The 21525-nt window shown below is 44.1% G+C and overlaps 1 protein-coding gene across 3 annotated transcripts in view; it reads left to right on the forward strand.

The window, feature by feature from the left end:
* SMYD3 (SET and MYND domain containing 3) overlaps window positions 1-21525 on the forward strand; it is a 732202-nt gene that overhangs the window by 608110 nt on the left and 102567 nt on the right. For all 3 annotated transcript variants that reach the window (XM_068986141.1, XM_068986142.1, XM_068986143.1), the window contains 2 exons: window positions 13501-13588; window positions 17915-18089. In XM_068986141.1, coding sequence (XP_068842242.1) covers window positions 13501-13588; window positions 17915-18089 — 263 coding nt within the window. The remainder of the gene's footprint in view (window positions 1-13500; window positions 13589-17914; window positions 18090-21525) is intronic.

A 21525-nucleotide genomic window follows, 5' to 3' on the forward strand; every position in this document is an offset into this window, starting at 1 on the left:
GACTCTGCTAGGAATTGCAACAAATTCTGCTTAAGTGTGCTTTTGCAAACAGAGCCAGTAGCCTTCTGCTTCAGATAACCCCGTTATATACTCTCAAGAACGTGTCTTTTTCGTGGGAGGAGTGTCTGCTACTTCAGTGTCTTCATGCAATCTTTACTTGCCTTTGCATGTCAGCTAGTCATGCTAGCTTTTCACACGTGCATGCATGCATGCTCAGTCCTGTCCGATTCTTTGCGACCCCATGGACTCAGCCCTCCAGGCTCCTCTGTCCACAACATTTTCCAGGCAAGAATACTGGAGTGGGTTGCCTCCTTCTTCATGGGATCTTCCCGAACCAGGGATGGAACCCATGGCTCTTGCGTCTCCTGCATTGGCAGGTGGATTCTTTACCACTGTGCCCCCTGGGAAGTCAGTTTTTCACATATGGTTACATTAAAGGCAGATTTCCAGCAAGCACCACTGACATAGGTAGGCTTTCAAACTCCCCCAAGTGTGTGGATGCTGTTTTTTTATTTCCTCTAAATTGACATGATTTTATATAAGCAAATGAGTTTAATTCCCAGAGGAGTTTTAGTTGCAGTGATGGGAACACTGAGCACAGAGGGAGGGGAGGTGTTAAGGCCACAGCTGGGAAAGGCCAGTGGCTCTTAGTCATGCTCAAGGCTTTGATCACTTTCCTAGAAGCCCTGAAGGGGCATGCCCCTTCCTTCCGGCAACTTTGTGTTCCTGTACGTGTAACCTTGACGTTGCAGTTGGTCACAGTGTATGGCCTTGTGGGAATCTGTAGCTGCAGTAGAGTTATGGCAAATGAAATTAAACAGGCATTGGCAAATGCTGAGGTCAGCAGTGGGAACAGAGTCTGTGGAGGTGAAGTGGAGCAGCGCTGCCATGGGCCCAGGTGGTTTCGTGAACCTTCTCTTCAGCATCAGTACTTGTTTGGACTGGGCTTAGTGCTCCTAGTTGGCCAAATGCTCACCTGGATCCCAAACAGTGACAGGACTGGCTATCTGCAGGAGGCCTGCCAACCTGAGAAGAGGACCTCTCTTCTGGGGTCAGCCAGCTCAGGGGCCACGAAGGGGTAGGAGGCTAGAGCTTCGGTCAGGCTCTTGGAGATGCAGAGTTTCGAGCCTGGCTGTAGATTCTTGGTGCACATCTCTTGTAGGTGCTGAGATTTTAGCATTTTATGAAGAAGATGAAAGAAAGAAACTTTGCAAGGTGATTGTACTCCATGCATATCTGAATGACATCCTTTTCATCTGCATCAGTGTGACCCATAGCTACAGTTAGCCCGGAACCCAGTGGAAGATATACAGGGGATTGTGCCTATGGAGGGCAGAGGTTCTTGATGCATGAGAGGAGTTTGTCTGGATGGCTCAGTTGAGGAAGAGCCTTCCAGGCAGAGGGAATGAAACACACAGAGATGTGGGGGTGGGCAGAGTGGTTCTTGATTACATTGTAATTTGCTCCCTCCTTCATGAGGGTGAGACTTTTTCTCTCTCCCACCAACAAAACAGACTCCAGTCAGACCCCTGATTTCTAGGATGGGAAGTGAAAACTCAGGGCATGATGCCATTCATGACATTAGTGCCTCTAGTAAAGGTTAGAATGTGTATCTACTCAGGATTGTTACCACTGAAAAACTTAGGTTTAGCTAGATTAAATATCTTGCCAAGATCACTCAGCTATGGAGCCGAGATTCATTTTAGGGCTAAATCCAGTGTTCCTTTCACTAAGTTCTAATTATTGTGTACCGTTGCTTGTTAATTGCTAATTAGAACATTCTGCAAGTTGAGCATGCTTCATTGAGAGAAGATTCTTTTTCTTCTTCTCTGTCCATAATGCCCACTGACTGGTTTGTGGTTGATATGAATAAGAGTGAATGCTCTATTTTTAACCATTTTTCCACTTTATGAAAGAGCTATTTTGCCCCTCACTTTACATCTGAAATGTTTTCAGTTGTTTTTTTTTTCAAAAGAGGTGGAAATTGGTTCCTGTAGAAGAGCTGTTTCCTGTGGATCATAAAGATTTTGAATGATGTTGTATATTAATCTATTGAGTGAGTGAGTGAGTGAAAGTTGCTCAGTTGTGTCTGACTCTTTGTGACCCCATGGACTGTACCCAGCCAGCTTCCTCTGTCCATGGAATTTTCCAGGCCAGAATACTGGCATGGGTAGCTGTTCCCTTTTCCAGGGGATCTTCCCAACCTAGATATTGAACCCAGGTCTCCCACATTGCACATGGATTCTTTACCATTTGAACCACCAGGGAAGCCCATATTAATTTATTAGTTTCAGTATGTTATCTATGAACCAGAGGACCTCAGTAAAAAGCACTGCAAATTAAACTTTGTTTCTCCCATAATTTTGATTTCAGGACTTTCCAATTTCTCTCCTAAGTGCAGACACTATATTTGAGCCTCGTTTTGCTGTAGAAACACAACAGACCACAAAAAACTTCTTCTTTTAAGACACTAGAATTATTGAATTACTGGAAAAGTTTATGTGTTCAGTAATTTTATTTCCCATCCTGTACTCATCTCTCTCCAATCCAATCTAATTAGAGTTTGCATGAGGATTGGATAACAGGAAGTACAGAGAAGCAGATTGCCTTTCTCCTTTTCCTCTTAATGTGAACCATCTGAAATTAACCCAGTGCAAGAGTTTCAACATCAAATGCTTGTGAGCCAAGTGAACACATCTGTGTAAGTGTTCCAGATGCAGAGTAGGTCTGGATGGCTGCCTCTGATGTTTGAACCTGATAGAGCCACTGGCCACTTCCCCAAGGATGTGCTCAACCAGTCCTGCTGGATTCCAGCCTTACTCTATTAATAGAGACTCAGATTTCCAGTTCTATCAGGGACCACTGGCAGCTGGCAGGGATGCATTTGGCCAACTGAATGTAACTGTGCGGACTGACAGCCTTTGATGTAGTGGATTGTCTCATATCATCTGGAACCTATTTTTTACTCTTAAGGGAAAAACGTTTATTTGTTGAGCAGCTTTGCATGGGGGAAATTGGATGGCCTTGCTGATCCATCCAAGGGTAGTTGAGGGCAGGGGCCTGTCTGCCAACTGAATGGCAGGAGGCTCAGGGTGATGTTGGAGGTAGAAACCAGGGGAGTCAACAGAGCTGACTTGCAAACAGTCTTGATGCTGCTGTCTGGGAACACAGCTCGGGAGCCTGGGTGGAATTCCGTATGCTGGGGTAGAGGTCACCTTTAGGTTCTAGACGCATATCTAGTCATTTGGTAAATACCAACAGTTTTAGTAAGAACATGCCATTTTCCAACATAACTATTGGCATAGTAGTATTAGAAATAAGTCAAGATAGAAATATGGAGTAAAGAGAATAATCTTCTGTTTCCTTGGTTGAGGTTGCCCTTGTTGTTGCAGAATTAAGGTATTTTGTTCTTTTTTTGCAGTTTAAATAATGTATTTTATTTTTGGCTGTGCTGGGTCTTTGCTGCTGTTCTCGGGCTTCCTCTAGCTGTGGAGAGCAGGGGCAACTCTCTAGTTGGGGCGCGCAGGCTTCTCATTGCCGTGGCTTCTCTCGTTGTGGAGCACAGGCCCAGTAGTTGTGACGCAAGTGCTTAGTTGCCCCACAGCATGAGGGATCTTCTCAGACTGGGGATCAAACCCATGTTGATTCGCAACTACTGGACACCGAGGAAGTCCAAGTTGTTTTACTCTTATAATACTGTTACCTGTGGATTGTAGATGTTCCCTCTCTCTGCATTCATCTACTCTGTCACCAGACATTTACTGAATCGCTCACCATGATGGCCCGGGAAATAGATATGATTAGGTCAAGGTCCCTCAAGAAGTTCTGAGCTAGTTGAAGAAACATTAGATCATTAATGACACCTTGGCGCTAAGAGAGAGGATTGCAAGATTTCCCTGGTGGCTCAGTGGTAAAGAATCTGCCTGCCAGTGCAGGAGGCATAAGTTTGATCTATGAGCCAGGAAGATCTCAAATGCCACAGGGCAACTAACCCCAGGGGGCCACAACTACTGAGCCTACACGCCCTGGAGCCCTGACTCCACAAGAGAGGTCACTGCAATGCGAAGCCTGCGCACCATGAGAGAATAACCTCTGCTTGCCGCAACTAGAGAAAGCCGGCACAGCAATAAAGACCCAGCACAGCCAAAAATAAGTACATACATAAACAACTAGAATTAGGTTTTTCTTAACTTTTTTTTTTTTTAAAGAGGGGTTTGCAGAGCGGCTGTGATGCTTCAGGAGGGCTGGGTTGCCTCAGAGGGTGGATAGACAAGATTTCCTAACTGAGAACATCTGAGACTGTCTCCTAAAAGACAAATGGGAAGAAAGCTGGAGAAATGAATGGAAATGGCAATCTAAGACTCTCTGCAACCCCATGGACTATAGTCCGCCGTGGGATTCTCCAGGCAAGCGTACTGGCGTGGGTTGCCATTTCCTTCTCCAGGGATCTTCCTGACTCGGATCAAACCCACATCTCTGATGTCTCCTGCATTGGCAGGTGGCTTCTTTACCACTAGCGCCAACTGGGAAGTGGCAAGGAAAGAGCAGAAAACTCCAATCCTAGTCCTGGCAGAATCCAAAGGGCAAAGATTCCTTGGAAGAGTAGGTGTATTGGCAGTAAGATGGAGCCAGGGGATGGGTCAGATTTGAGTTGGGGCTGGGAGAGAAAAGAATGGGAATGAACGAGAAAGAGTCAAATATCAAGAGCGATAATTCAGATTGTTGGGGAGTTTGTACCTGGCCACTGAGAGGGCGGGGGCAGATAGAGGAGCTTGAGTAGTTGAAGGGAGAAATTCAGGAGATTCATTCCTACTGAGATTCTGAGAAGAGCTGGCACAGTCCTGCCTTGGATGAACTGTTTCCATGTTTTTATTGTTTAAAATGGAGTCACTTTTTAAAGACTCTTCTGGAGCTGTGCGGGGGAGTGGTTACCAGAAGAAGAGCCGAACTAGCTCTGCACTGCTCTAGGCTCTAAAGTGGTCAGGTGGTCATGAGACCAGCTTCTTGTTTTGCCAGTGAGGAAGCTGGGGGCAGACAAAGGAGGATGTCACAGGGACACACAGGGGTCAGGACAGAGGCGCTGTTGGGGCTGGAACCAACACGTCCTCAATTCTTTTCATAATTTCCCAGCAGAGAGAACCTTCTTTGGAGTCCTTCTGCTTATAGTCCGAGTTATGTTTATCATTTGTAGAAAACTTAGCAATACTACATTTGATTACAAAACACACACACACACAAATACATACATATATAATGTATAATATATATTTTATAAATAAAATATTCTCCCACCACTGAAAACAAATATCAGGACTCATTCATTCAAGCCCCTTTTACAAGGTAAAGCTGAAATTCGAAAAGGAATTAAAAAAATTTTTTTCCTAAATGATAGCAAACATCTTTGATACGTTTGGATAAGAAATAATGAAATAAATTTACTAATTTCATACCTCAGGGGCTGTGAAAAGAGCACACTAATTTACTCCTCTATTTGCAAATTGAAAAAAGAGAAGATTTAAGTTCTGCTTCCCTAAGTAGTCTCTCTGTTTGTGTATGTACGTTACACACATACACACACACACTCCCCTTTGAATGGTCCCCTCCTGACTGGCCCCATTTTAGGGACAGTTATGGGAGAATGGAATTGGGAGGGTCAGGGCATGGCAGTGAGGGGAGGTGTGTTGGGATCCTGGAAGTGGAGACTGTCACCTTGGTGAAACCCTCCAGGTGTGGATGGTTGGCTGTTAGTGAATGTCTAGCTCCAATATATGGTGTTCCCTAGGGCTATTGTTTCTGAATGTTTGGAAACAATTTCCAAGCTTGCCTGCTCTTCTATTAAGCAAATAAAGCCTAAGGCTCGACCCAAAGAATAGTTACTCAGATAATGGTGGGGATTTAGTTGTGAATATAATTCCCGTATGAAATTGTTCTGCCCTGGGCCATGGTCTCACTCTGCTTGGTGAAAGAATACAGGTTCCATTGTGGGTTCCACGCTGGAGGAGTCCATGGCCTTTTCCAAGTGCTAAGACTAGGAAGATCAGAGGACTTGGTCTATGATCAATTAAATTAAATTGATTGAGTTGAATATATGTTCAACTTACTGTCTCACAGACATGAGTTTTACCTTTTAAGCAAGCCTAGGAAAAAAAGCAAATTCAAATTAAACATGAAGATGGTGGAAAGAGCATGGGCTCTGGAGCCAGACAGACTTGGATTTGAATCTTACCTCTGGCAATTCGATGTAGAAGGGACATTTGTAGTGGTTACTTAAGCTTTAGGACTATCTTGTGCCACCTTTGTAAATTATAGGTATTGATGCTCTATGAGGATGGTGAGAGGAATAAAGAGACATGTAAGAGCCATTCCGATTGTTATCATGTAAATGTTCATTTTCTCCTTCCAGAGCCATTCTGCAGATGTTTAAGTGAGCTTTTGTTCCATACAGGGTTCTGTGCCTGGTATTTGGAAGTGGCAGAATCAAAGAGGTAAAGAACCTGCCTGCAATATGGGGAAACCCAGGTTCAATTCCTGGGTCAGGGAGATCCTCTGGAGAAGGAAATGGCAACCCACTCCAGTATTCTTGCCTGGGAAATCCCATGGACACAGGAGCCTGGCGGGCTATAGTCCATGGGGTCACAAAGAGTCCAACTCACCTGAGCAACTAACACTTTCACTTATCTTTGAATGAGGATGATGTCACATGCACACAAATGATGGCCCAGGTCTGGCCTCCTTGTCGCTCCTGGAACATTCAGGCCTGCACCTGCTTCTGTACTGTGGGACTTACTGTTCACTGTCCCTAGAATTCTTGTCTCTGCTCCTCACCTCCTTCACTCATGAGTCATCTTCTCAGCAATGCCTTTCCTGATCACCCTAAACGCCCTGGGACCAGTGTTCCCCTTCCCTCTTTCCCGTTTGTTTCTCTCTCTGACAAATATATTTTTACGTGTGTGTGTGAGTATTCTGTCATACACAGAGCCCCTCCTCCCTCCTCACTGTGAACACTGTCATTGTCTGATGTCTTTTACTTTTCTAAGTCAGTTCTGTTGCTCAGTCGTGTCTGACTCTTTGCGACCCCATGAACCGCAGCACGCCAGGCCTCCCTGTCCATTACCAACTCCCGAAGTTCACCCAAACTCATCTCCATTGAGGCGGTATGCCATCCAACCATCTCATCCTCTGGTGTCCCCTTCTCCCACCCTCAATCTTTCCCAGCATCAGGGTCTTTTCAAATGAGTCAGCTTTTCGCTGCAGGTGGCCAAAGTATTGGAGTTTCAGCTTCAACATCAGTCTTTCTAATGAACACCCAGAACTGACCTCCTTCAGAATGGACTGGTTTAATCTCCTTGCAGTCCAAGGGACTCTCAAGAGTCTTCTCCAACACCACAGTTCAAAAGCATCAATTCTTCGGTGTTCAGCTTTCTTTATAGTCCAACTCTCACATCCATACATGACTACTGGAAAAATGGGCCTTTGTTGACAAAGTAATGTCTCTACTTTTTAATATGCTGTCTAGGTTGGTGATAACTTTCCTTTCCAAGGAGTAAGCATCTTTTAATTTCATGGCTGCAGTCACCATCTGCAGTGATTTTGGAGCCCAGAAAAATAAAGTCAGCCACTGTTTCCACTGTTTCCCCATTTATTTCCCATGAAGTGATGGGGCCAGATGCCATTATCTTAGTTTTCTGAATATTGAGCTTTAAGCCAACTTTTTCACTCTCCTCTTTCACGTTCATCAAGAGGCTCTTTAGTTCCTCTTCACTTTCTGCCATTAGGGTGGTATCATCTGCATGTCTGAGGTTATTGATATTTTTCCCAGCAATCCTGATTCCAGCTTGTGCTTCTTCCATCCCAGCATTTCTCATGATGTACTCTGCATATAAGTTAAATAAGCAGGGTCACAATATACAGCCTTGACGCACTCCTTTTCCTATTTGGAACCAGTCTGTTGTTCCATGGCCAGTTCTAACTGTTGCTTCCTGACCAGCATACAGGTATCTCAAGAGGCAGGTCAGGTGGTCTGGTATTCCCATCTCTGTCAGAATTTTCCACAGTTTATTGTGATCCACACAGTCAAAGGCTTTAGCATAGTCAATAAAGCAGAAATAGATGTTTTTTTCTGTAACTCTCTTGCTTTTTTGATGATCCAGCAGATGTTGGCAATTTGATCTCTGGTTCCTCTGCCTTTTCTAAAACCAGCTTGAACATCTGGAAGTTCATGGTTCACATATTGCTGAAGCCTGGCTTGGAGAATTTTGAGCATTACTTTACTAGCGTGTGAAGTGAGTGCAATTATGCTGTAGTTTAAGCATTCTTTGGCATTTCCTTTCTTTGGGATTGGAATGAAAACTGACCTTTTGCAGTCCTGTGACCACTGCTGAGTTTTCCAAATTTGCTGGCATATTGAGTGCAGCACTTTGACAGCATCATCTTTCAGGATTTGAAATATCTCAACTGGAATTCCATCACCTTCACTAGCTTTGTTTGTAGTGATGCTTCCTAAGGCCCACTTGACTTCACACTCCAGGATATCTGGCTCTAGGTGAGTGATCACACCATCATGATTATCTGGGTCCTGAAGATCTTTTTTGTACAGTTCTTCTGTGTATTATTGCCACCTCTTCTTCATATCTTTTGCTTCTGTTAGGTCCATACCATTTCTGTCCTTTATCGAGCCCATCTTTGCATGAAATGTTCCCTTGGTATCTCTAATTTTCTTGAAGAGATCTCTAGTCTTTCCCATTCTATTGTTTTCCTCTATTTCTTTGCATTGATCACTGAGCAAGGTTTTCTTATCTCTCCTTGCTATTCTTTGGAACTCTGCATTCAAATGGGTATATCTTTCCTTTTCTCCTTTGGTTTTTGCTTCCCTTCTTCTCACAGCTCTTTGTAAGGCCTCCTCAGACAGCCATTTTGCTTTTTTGCATTTCTTTTTCTTGGGGATGGTCTTGATTCATGTCTCCTGTACAGTGTCACGAACCTCCGTCCATAGTTCATCAGGCACTGTGTCAGATCTAGTCCCTTAAATCTATTTCTCACTTCCACTGTATAATCATAAGGGATTTAATTTAGGTCATACCTGAATGGTCTAGTGGTTTTCCCCACTTTATTCAATTTAAGTCTGAATTTGGCAATAAGGAGTTCATGATCTGAGCCACAGTCAGCTCCTGGTCTTGTTTTTGCTGACTATATAAAGCTTCTCCATCTTTGGCTGCAAAAGATATAATCAGTCTGATTTTGGTGTTGACCATCTGGCGATGTCCATGTGGTGATGTCTGTGATGGAGTAGCCATCATAGTCAAGAAGAGTTCAAAATGCAGTACTTGGATGCAATCTCAAAAATGACAGAATGATCTCTGTTCATTTCCAAGGCAAACCATTCAATATCACAGTAATCCAAGTCTATGCCCTGACCAGTAATGCTGAAGAAGCTGAAGTTGAATAGTTCAATGAAGACCTATAAGACCTTTTAGAACTAACACCCAGAAAAGATGTCCATTTCATTATAGGGGACTGGAATGCAAAAGTAGGAAGTCAAGAAACACCTGGAGTAACAGGCAAATTTGGCCTTGGAATACAGAATGAAGCAGGGCAAAAGGCTAATAGAGTTTTGCCAAGAGAATGCACTGGTCATAGCAAACACCCTCTTCCAACAACACAAGAGAAGACTCTACACATGGACATCACCAGATGGTCAACACTGAAATCAGATTTACTTCTCTATCCTAGAGCAATGCCTACAGCACTCAGTAGATACTAATTGAATAGATGAGTGATCAAATTAATTACCTTCAGATACTGGGAGGGTGGGCTTCCCAGGTGGCACTAATGTTAAGGAACCCGCCTGCCAATGTCGGTGGTGCAAGAGATGTGAGTTCGACCCCTGGTTCAGGAAGATCCCCTGGAGGAGGGCATAACAATCTACTCCAGTATTCTTGCATGGAAAATCCCATGGACAGAGGAGCCTGGTGGGCTGCAGTCCACAGATTTGCAAAGAATCCAACACTACTGATGCAACTTAGGACACTCACATGCACTGGGAAGGTATGTGCCAAAGTCCAGTGGTCACAAAAGCAGAAGTATGTCATGGACTGTATTCATTTCCTGTGGCTGCTATAACAAATTATCATAAAATTAGTGACTTAGCACAAACTTCTTATCTATAGTCTGTGGATCAGAAGCCTGACAGGAGCCTCATTTGGCTAAAATCAAGGTCTCGGCAAGGCTACCCTCTTTCTAGAGGCTCCAGGCTAGAATCCATTTCCCTGACCACCAGCTTCTGGAAGCTGCCTGTACTCCTTGACCTGAGGGTCCCTTCCTCCATCTTCCAGGCCAGCAAAAGCAGGTTGAGTCCTCCTCACATCACATTGCTCTGACCTTCTCTTCTGCCTCTTTCCACTTTTAAGGACCCTTGTGATTCCACTGGGTCCACCTGGGTGGTCCAGGATGATTTCTTTAAAGTCAGCTGACCAACAATCTTAGTCCCACCTGCAACTTAATTCCTGTTTGCCATGTAAGCTAACATATTCACAGGTTTTGGGGATCAGGATGTGGACTTTTTTGGGGATCCATTTTTCTTCCTACCATAAAGACTAACAAGTGAGACATTTTGCCTAGAGCCTAAGGTTTCAGCTGCCAGTAGTGAAATATAAAACAAAAATTTAATCAAGAATGGCCATGGTTGTCAAGATTTAATATGTGGGCTTTATCTGGGAGGCACTGGGAAAGTTACTCAAGGCTCTGGAGTCACGTGTTGGAACTGAGGCTTCAGGAGATGAAAACGGACTTAGAGCAGGTATTTGGTGGGAAATTAATGTTTACCTCTTTTAAAGCAATTGATTTTTTATTTCCCTCTTATACATGCAGAAAGCTAGGTTCTTATTTAGAATTTCATAAACGAAGCAGAGTCCATTTATGGTGTCTTTTTAAAAACCATCCTGTCATATTACACATGTGTACAGCACATATATGGAGAGACTCATAAAGCCCTGTTACACAGACACTCTCTCTCTCTCTCTCTCTCTCTCTCACACACACACACACACACACACACACACACACAATTTCCTCATACATACCCCCTCTGCTTCTCTCTGTACTTGAGATCTCTTTTCTGTGGCACTTGGTAGCCCTCTTTTTTTTTCCCCCCCTGCCCTGGCACACCCGAGTGACTTGTATCTTCCCACCAGTAACACAGGCTTATTTACTCAGGGAGTGATTCTCACAGGGGTCATTCTGTTGATGTAAACCTTCCCTAGAAGGTACGTAAGAATCTCTAGGGAGATATATAGAGTTCGAAAAAGTCTGCCCTCCTTCAGTTTAACCATCACCCCACAGTGGCTGTGATTTGATATAACTTCCTAGAATTGCTCTTCTCCTTGACCCCCACTGAGAATCTAGTGGATATGGAATACCTGGTTTTGAGTAGAGTCTGAGAATTTCTTACCTTTCTAATTAACTTGTTTGGCTGCGCCCGGTCTTCATTGTAGCACATGGGATCTTTGATCTTCATTGTAGGATCTTTAGTCTTGGCATGTGGAATCTAGTTTCTGATCCAGGGATCAAACCCAGGCCTCTTGCATTGGGAGCACAGAGTCTTACCCACTGGACCTCCAAGGAAGTGCCCCAGAATTTCTTACCCTTTGATTAACCTCTTTAAAGCAGCACCATCCAGTAGAACTTTCTGTGATGACAAAATTGTTCTAATATGTCTGTACTGCCCAGTGTGGGAGCCACAGCCACATGTGGCTATGAGTTCTTAAAATGTAGACGTATAGGAAAAATAGAGGACCCAGTGGGAGGATGGACAATGAATAAATGGTAACTCCCACTTTCATTTTGGATTGCCTTTTAAAAAATATTTTAGTTTATTTTTGGCTGGGCCAGGGCTTCGTTGCTTCACAAAGTTTTCCCCAGCTGTGTGCAGCATGTGGGAGCTACCCTTTAGTTGTGGTACTCAGGCGTCTCATCGCAGTGGCTTGTCCTGTGGTGGAGCACGGGCCCTAGGGCCCTCGGGCTTTAGTAGTTGCAGCTCCCAGGCCCTATAGCACAGGCACAATGGTTCAGTTGTTCCAAGGCGTGTGGGATCTTCCCTGATCAGGGATTGAACCCACATCTCCTGCATTGCAGGTGGATTCTTTACCACTGAGACACCTGTGAAGCTCTGAATTACTTTTTAAATTATTATTATTATTTTTTAGTTTTCATAGTAATCAAATTGGTTCACATGGGTATAATTGTACTCATCTTTTACCTATCCTCATTTTGATTGATGACTCAATATTTGATTCAAGTGTTATTCATGGGTCTCCTGACAAATGATTTTTGCTCTTGCCTCTGTTCTCTTTCCTGATAAATACATACATGCTTGTGCACTAAGGTGCTTCAGTCATGTCTGACTCTTTATGATCTTATGAACTGTAGCCAACCAGGCTCCTCTGTCCAAGGGATTCTCCAGGCAAGAATGCTGGAGTGGGTTGCCATGACCTCCTCCAGGGGATCTTCCCAACCCAGGGATTGAACCCGAGTCTCTTTTATCTCCTGCATTGGCACACAAGTTCTTTACCACTAGCGCCACCAAGCAAGCCTGAATATATTCATACATACATATATGAATATATTTACTGAGGCATAATTCACATAGGATACAATTCAGTTACAGTGTACAATTTGATAGCTTTTTGTGTAGCAATTTATAGCTTTTCATCACATCAGAAAGTGATTACAACTATCACCAGGATTGCTTTTAAACATTTTCATCACCCCTAAAAAATCATTAGCAGTCCCTCCTCAATTCTGTGTACTTACCACCCTCCTGCCCCAGCCATTTGCTAATCTGCTTAACTGTCTGTATGGATTTATCTATTCTGAGCATTTCATATTGGTGAAATCATATAATATGTGGTTGTTAGTGAATTCTTTCACTTAGCATGATGTTGTTCCTGTTTATCTGTGCTGTACATGTTGTAGTACTTCAGTTCTTTTTGTCAACTAGAATTGCATTGTGTAACTATGCCACATTTTATTTACCCATTCATTAGTTGATGGTATTTGGATTGTTTCCACTTTGTTTGTTACTATGAGTGATGTAACTGTGAACATTTATGCATAAGTTTTTGTATGAACATATATTTTCATTTCTCTTGGACATATATGGAAGGAGTGGAATTGTTATATAATAACTCTGTTTAACTTTTAGAGTAACTGCCAAACTGTTTTCCAAAGTGGCTACACTATTTTACTTTCCTACTAGTAATGTACGAGGATATCAATTTCTCCACAACCTTACCAACATTTTATTATCTTTTTTATTATAACCATTCTAGTAGGTGCAAAGTGATATCTCCTTTGATTTGCATTTCCCCGTTGGCTAATAATGTTGAGCATCTTTTCATGTGCTCATTGGTCATTTGAATACCTTCTTTGGAGAAATGTCTATTCTTGCCCATTTTTTTAATTGAGGAATTTGTCTTCCTCTGTTCTTTAATGTGGCCTGAACAGGATGCTGATATGCTGACTGGTGATGAACAGGTATGGAAGGAAGTCCAAGAATCCCTGAAAAAAATTGAAGAACTGAAGGCACATTGGAGTATCCTTTTACCTATGGACTGAGTTGTTTATAGGATAGCTTCCTTACTGGTTGGAGCCTGGTATTAATGAATCCAAGTCCAGGCTTTGACCTCTCCATGAGCCAGAGAGCTTCATTCTGTTCCACAGGCGCAGGCTGCATCCCTGTCCCCAGCCAACAATTTCAGTAATGGTGAGGGAAGATTGTGGTAAGGTCAATGTGAATTCCTCACCATCATTAGTTGATAATCAAAATTTATAGCTAGGATTAGTAGGATAGTATGGAGTACTCTCTTTACATATGTACAAGGTAACAAATTTCTGGATTCCCTTCCTCCCATGACCTACATCTCTATAATGTATAACTTAAAATCCTTATAATTTAATGACTGTAGTCATGACTACAGTGGTAGTCAGCGGTGCTACGCAGTACGTTTTCTTGGTCACAGTTTAGAGTAAGGAGAGACCATTTATGATGGAGGTCCTCTGGGAAAGCTCCACCGATGTTATACTGTGTGAAAAGTAGCCCAAATCAGGGACAAGGTTTATACAGGCAGAGGCTGAGAGAGAGCCACTTCCAGGAGTGGAATTAGCTTGAGCAAAAATGTGACAAAAGGAAACTGAAAGGTAAGGAGAAAGAGACTAAGGTAGATTTTTAAAAAAGATTGCAAAACAGCGTCAGATAAATTATATCCCAGGCACTAAGAAAATCTATAAATGAGGTTTCCAAAATACAGTGTTCTTTAAAGAGTTGTAAAAGAGTAGGAGAGGCAGTTAGACAAATGTTCCTATTTTTTAAAGGTGAAATAAGTAATTTGTAAAATCTATAGTCCAGTGGGGTTTTGATTGTTGTTAGCAGAATTGGTAAAGAATCTCGAGCTGTGGAATGGAAAGGAAGGAAAGGAATGGAAAGGAAGCTGTGATCACCAGGATGCTGCAGGGGTTCCTTAAGAGCGGGTGAGTTCGCAGAGTCATGGCTTTCTTTGGTAAAGTTTGTATGTGGACTTCAGAAAGATTTGATTTTAAAAAAGTAACCAAGAGATTTATGCTAGATGCTAGCGTGACCAGACGTCTCATTAAATGGTTGAAGAGCCAAACTGCAGAACTGATGCTTAGTGGATCGCTGTCACTGTGGGGTGCCCTGTGCCCAAACCAGTCCTCTTCCACCTTTGCTTCAGCACCTTGTCTGAGGATGCAGGGCACAGGTTCATCAGATTCTCAAAAGTATTTGGACTGGAAGGATGGCAGAGCTGGCATGACAAAATCAAGAGCTCAAAAGATCTTTGAAGGTTTGAATGATGCAATGATGCCTGAGATGAAGATGAAATTCAGTAAGAGGGTATCTCACATCTTCTATTTGGGCCAAAAAGTTCAAGTGTATAAATATATATAAAGTTTGATGGCAGAATCTGTGAAAGAATTTTAAGATTTTTAGTAAACATCAAAATTCAATAAAACTTAAGAGTATGATATAATCCACCCTGCCCCCCCAGAAAAAAAACAAAACACTCCTGTGATCTTGGACTTCATTAGTAGAACTAGAGAATAGAAAATGAGAAAGGTTAATAGTATTAGTCCGCTCATTTCTAAAATTTTCTCTTCAGTTTGGGGTAGGACACATTCAAAGGGGTAGAGAAGAAAATGAGTTTTGAGGAATGGAACCAGGATCAAGTGGTATTTGAAACTCTGCGGACAGGATGGGAGACAATTGGCAAGCAGTTGAATCTGAGAGCAAGATGGCTGTTCTCAGGCCCGGAGAGCTGTTGTTACACTGCAGAAAAGACTTGTTCCATGTAGTGCCCTGCAGAGAAATTAGGGCCCAAGGATGATCAGTTCAGTCTCAATGGGATGAGCTTTACTGACGATGAACACTGTGCCAGGCGCCTTACTGGTTATAACCCACCTTATGATCCAGGCAGGATTAAGAAGACACAAGCCGGTACTCCCCGCCCTCATGAGTAGCTGGGTAGTAAATACATAGATTAATATCTGAGGGACATTGAAAGCACAGCAGTCAACTTTGGGAGGTTAAAGGTTTCACAGAGGAGGCGACTGCCCGGGAGGGTTAGGAGGAGCTCACCAGGCAGGCAGTGGAAAAGGGGAGACCCTGAGGGAGAAGCCTGTGCCTGCGCGGAAGGCACAGCCACCTGCAGCCCAGTTAGAGTTGCTCAGTGTGAGAGACGGGAGCGTGGCCGAGCCCTGCTTCAGTGTCGTGCACCAGACTAGGTGTTACGTATAGGCTCGGGGACCATGGGAGGATTGTAAGCAGTGGACGATTCTAGGAGCCAGGGTTGTCAGTCTTTGAGTCTCAAGAAGTTAACTCCCAGGGGGATTCAGTGTGTTCCCCTTTCTCTCCCCCCCTCAATTCTCTTACAGTCATGGTAAACTCTGCAGAAAGGTGCCTGTCCTGGCATCAGCACTCTTTTCTCTTCAGGTAGGCTGTCTGCCCTGCTCTCCTCACTGGAACAGAGGGGCTTGTGGTAAACACCCAGCAAATGCCAGGGACTACATTTTTGAGCAAACATTATACATGTCAGCATTAGCTTGGGAGAAAAGCTGCTTAGTTAAAATTATTCCATTTTTTTGCTCACTGAGGTGTTTTTACAGGAGAGGTTTACCTTGTTTGCCAGGAGACTTGCCAGTGTTGCGAAGGGAAGTCGTCATGTGGTTCCTGCCAGCTTGCTGGGGCATAAAGCAGATGTATTCCTATCAGCGGCTGCATCTGGCTTTTACTTCCAAGGCTTGTCACCCCAAACCTCTTTAAAATGAGTTGGAGCGTATACAAATGAATAGGCAAATAATAATGGAAGTCACACAACTTGATGTTAAAATAGGGTCAGAGTCTTGCCACAGAAATGTCTGGGTTATTGTGTAAGAGACAGTCATTCCTCCTGATAATCCATCACATATCTAATCCTAGGATGAAAAGCCACAGGGGTTAGCCTGGAGTTTGTTACAAAACCAGTGCATTGCCTAAGACACCGCCTCCCCCAGCCTCTAGGGAATACGTGCAGTAAACTTTAAGCACACACGTCAGATGAGTAAAACAGAAAGCCACCAAGTCACTTTTCTTCAGTAAATGTACCTCTTAAGACCACAGTTAACTCCTCAGAGACAGGACTCGGCCTAAAATGATAGAGCGTCATGTACAGAAAGGCTCGTTAGCCGTGAATTTTGGTGCTTGAAGCTCTACCCAGGAAGTCAGGCCTGTAGTGCCAGGTATTCTGCCTTCTGAGGATTATATACTTCTTGTGAGGATTAATAAACATATGAGCTCTTGGGACTTTAGGGGAGAATGGATACATGTATATGTAATGCTGGGTCCCTTTGCTGTTCACCTGAAACTACCACAACATTAATTGGCTGTAATATTAGTGATAGTTTTTGAGTCATGTCCGACTCTTTGCCACCCCATGGACTATAGCTCCCCAGGCTCCTCTGTCCATGGAATTCTCCAGGCAAGACTACTGGAGTGAGCTGCCATTCCCTTCTCCAGGGTATCTTTCTGACCCAGGCATCAAACCCAGGTCTCCTGCATTGCAGGCAGATGCTTTACCATCTGAGCCACCAGGGAAGCCCCTCCCCAATACAAAATAAAATAAAAAGTTAAAAAAGAAAGATACGAGCTCCCGCTCACATAGTTGACTTGATTGGTTTATTTAAACTGTTTACTAATGTGGTTGGAAAGCAGTGCCCTGAGAGTCTGAATGCTGGAAGTAGTAGATTTGGCTGAGCACACACACATTGTTTAAGGATAGACTTGGATCACTTTTGTTTTATACTCAAAAAATTTGAGATCCAGCGGAATGGATTTCTTTCAGTTGCTTTCCCTTGTGTGTGCCTATGGGTTGTGTTTTTGGTTTCATATATGCCCAAGGTTCAAATGACACAGAAGTAAAAATGAGCTCCTCCTTTTTTAAAAAGGAATCTCTCTAAAGCATCTTTAATTTCAGATGAGTTTTGAAACAGCAGCTAACAGAGTAAATAATTATAAAGTGAACTTAGTCTTTAGCGGAGTTTAATAAGTAGCTGCATTCATTTGAGGACTAGGTTTCAGGAGAATTCATCTAGTAGGACTAGGAGGAAAGAATGGTTCTCTGGAAATCAAAGCCCCCAAAGCACAGGCTTGGTTGGAAGATGGCTTGTTGATGTAAACAGAATTCCTTCTCTGAGACGCCACTTACATGTTTTGTTTCTCAAGTGTGTTTTCAGGCAGCTCATTTGTGCAAAATAATGGGCACTTCCTTCCCTCCTGTGCCTGGGAGCTCTTCAGCCTTGTAGAGAATCTCATTTCACTTTTGTTTTCTCTTGATGAACACAATGAATCCTTAACTGAGGTTAATAACAGAGTGGGAACAGGTTCTGGCCGTGTGCCAGTCGATCATAAGCAGTAACGCTGAGCGGCTTCCTGATATCAACATCTACCAGCTAAAGGTGCTCGACTGCGCCATGGACGCCTGCATCAACCTCGGGCTGCTGGAGGAGGCGCTGTTCTACGGCATCCGGACCATGGAACCTTACAGGTGAGTCGAGGGGACAGGCTAGAGTAAGGGGCAAAGACTCGAAAATGTGACCCTCATGCTCATCAGAGCTGCTTTATAAGAGTGCTGCATCTGCTGCTCGCTTGATGTGTAAAGCCAAACCTTTGTTCACTGATGTGTTCATTCATCATCTGTGAAGTTCCTTCCATGTGTCAGGCGCTGTGTCTGTGCAGGGATTAGTGAGATGCTGTCTCTCTATGGAGCCAGTGATTCTAATAAAGTGTGCTGCTCGAGGTGGCAAAGGCAAGTGCAGGGCCCGGGGCAAGGGGGGCAGAGAGGAGTGCAGCACAGACGCAGCTTGTGCGCTGGGGCTGTGGCATTAGCTCTGCTGATGGACGCGGTGCGGGGCCCTCCGTCTGGTGGACAGCAACGCTGGTTTCTTTCACTTCTCAGGGCTTTATGGTTCCTGGGGTGCCTTCACTTGAATCATCTGACCTCCTAACCGCCTTATGACCCGAGCTGGAGAGCAGGGAGACAGCCCTGTCAAACACATCACTGAGTCAGAGGAAAGGACTGTTGCTCATTGCTTCTTGACTAGTCTCAGCTCCTCCAGGCCAGTGTGTGTTTCACCCCAGATCAGAGGAACTTCGGGAGGAATAGCGGTGTTAAAGTCTGGTGCTGAGAGTTTGGCACTGGTGGGTGTGGGACCCTGGTTTGCAATAGGCTAAGAACCTAAAGCTGTGGAGGTGATGGAATTCCAGTTGAGCTGTTTCAAATCCTAAAAGATGATGCTGTGAAAGTGCTACACTCAATATGGCAGTAAATTTGGAAAACTCAGCAGTGGCCACAGGACTGGAAAAGGTCAGTTTTCATTCCAAACCCAAAGAAAGGAAATGCCAAAGAATATTCAAACTACCACACAATTGTATTCATCTCACATGCTAGTGAAGTCATACTCAAAATTATCCAAGCCAGGCTTCAACAGAACTTGAACTGTGAACTTCCAGATGTTCAAGCTGGATTTAGAAAAGGCAGAGGAACCAGAGATCAAATTGCCCACATCTGCTGGATCATGGAAAAAGCAAGAGAGTTCCAGAAAAACATCTACTTTTGCTTTTGTGACTACACCAAAGCCTTTGACTGTGTGGATCACAACAAACTGTGGAAAATTCTTAAAGAGATGGGAATACCAGACCACTTGACCTACCTCATGAGAAATCTGTATGCAGGTCAGGAAGCAACAGTTAGAACTGGACGTGGAACAACAGACTGGTTCCAAATCAGGAAAGGTGTATGTCAAGGCTGTATATTGTCACCCCAGTTATTTAACTTACATGCAGAGTACATCATGAGAAATGCTGGACTGGATGAAGCACAAGCTGGAATCAAGATTGCCAGGAGAAATATCAATAACCTCAGATATGCAGATGACACCACCCTAATGGCAGAAAGTGAAGAACTAAAGAGCCTCTTGATGAAAGTGAAAGAAGAGAGTGAAAAAGTAGGCTTAAAACTCAACATTCAGAAAACTAAGAACATGGCATCTGGTCCTATCACTTCATGGAAAATAGATGGAGAAACAATGAAAACGGTGAGAGACTTTATTTTTGGGGGCTCCAAAATCACTGCAGATGGTGACTGCGGCCATGAAGTTAAAAGACACTTGTTCCATTGGAAGAAAAGCTATGACCAACCTGCTGCTGCTGCTGCTGCTAAGTTGCTTCAGTCGTGTCCAACTCTCTGCAACCCCATAGACAGCAGCCCACCAGGCTTCCCCATCCCTGGGATTCTCCAGGCAAGAACACCAGAGTGGGTTGCCATTTCCTTCTCCAGTGCATGAAAGTGAAAAGTGAAAGTAAAGTCATTCAGTTGTGTCTGACCCTCAGCAATCCCATGGACTGCAGCCTCCCAGGCTCCTCCATCCGTGGGATTTTCCAGGCAAGAGTACTGGAGTGGGGTGCCATTGCCTTCTCTGATGACCAACCTAGACAGCATATTAAAAGGCAGAGACATTACTTTACCAACAAAGGTCCATCTAGTCAAAGCTATGGTTTCTCCAGTAGTCATGTATGGATGTGAGAGTTGGACTATAAAGAAAGCTGAGCACAGAATTGATGCTTTTGAACTGTGGTGTTGGAGAAGACTCTTGAGAGTCTCTTGGACTGTAAGGATATCTAACCAGTCAATCCTAAAGAAAATCAGTCCTGAATATTCATTGGAAGGACTGATGCTGAAGCTCCAATACTTTGGCCACCTGATGGGAAGAATGGACTCATTCAAAAAGACCCTGATGCTGGGAAAGATTGAAGGCGGGAGGAGAAGGGGGACGAGATGGTTGAGAGGATGAGATGGTTGGATAACATCACCGATGTCATGAGTTTGAGTAAACTCTGGGAGATGGACAGGGAAACCCGGCATGCTGCAGTCCATGGGATTGCAGAGTCAGACACGACTGAGCAACTGAACTGAACTGGAGAACCTGAGTTTGGAAGATGAGATAGATCAGTCTAGAAGAAAGGACACAGAGACATACATACCACCATCTGAGGTTGGAATAGCCATCTCCAGCATGAAACAAGGTCACCGAGTGTGGTGAAGGTGCCTTGAAAGCATCTGAGACCTGCAGGGGTTGGAGGTGGGGGGTAGTTTCCGGGGGGTAGCAAAGGCACTGTTCCAGGGAGATGTCGAGTTTCGCAACTCTGAAGACCGTATGATGTCAGCCCTAAGGGACTGAGCAGAGGGAGGATCCAGTCAAGACTTATGCAACATGGACAACAGGCAGGGGAGTGGTCCTCGGAGAAGGAGGAGAGGGAAGTAGAGCCCAGGGTGCCACCTGTCTGCACTTGAGGAAGAGCCTCGGAAGACAATGGAGCGGGGAAGTTACCAGGATCCACATGATAAGAACAGAAGCAAGTCCAGGATCTAGCATATGGGTTCAGGCAAAGGAAGGAAGCTGGAAATGACATGCTTGGTCAGGAAGCCAGGAGCATGGTGCAGACAGAGAAGAACCTAAAGATGGTGCAGACCCACCAGCCAGGTGCATGGCAGAAGTCCACAGGCCAGCCACAGCACCCAGGTGACCCTGAGGGCGTTTTTCAGAGCTTCTCTAGGTGGTTTCTTCCACTGCCTTGTGGTTGAACAGCTTTGGAATCCAGACTGTGAGTCAGTTTTAATCAAACTTATAAGAGATTGCCTTGAGGGCTGAGACTGTAGACTTTCCCATGAGCGTGAAATGTCTGTTAGGTATGATGAATCTTGCGGGTTCTCAGAAAATAGGAATTGAATACAAAGAGATAAGGCTTCATTCACTTTCTGAGCCTCTGTGTTGCAATGAGAGGCAGGCTGGGGACAGTTGGCGTTACCTCTCTGAACTCAGGGCTGGGTCTCAGGACCCTGAACTGCAGGCTGCCTGATGAGTGAATGGATGCCAGCCAGGAGACAAAAAATCCTCCTTCCTCCAGACCCCCTTGGCAGCCAC

Source organism: Capricornis sumatraensis, chromosome 14, assembly GCF_032405125.1.
Source record: "Capricornis sumatraensis isolate serow.1 chromosome 14, serow.2, whole genome shotgun sequence".
Classification (NCBI taxonomy): Eukaryota; Metazoa; Chordata; class Mammalia; order Artiodactyla; family Bovidae; genus Capricornis; species Capricornis sumatraensis.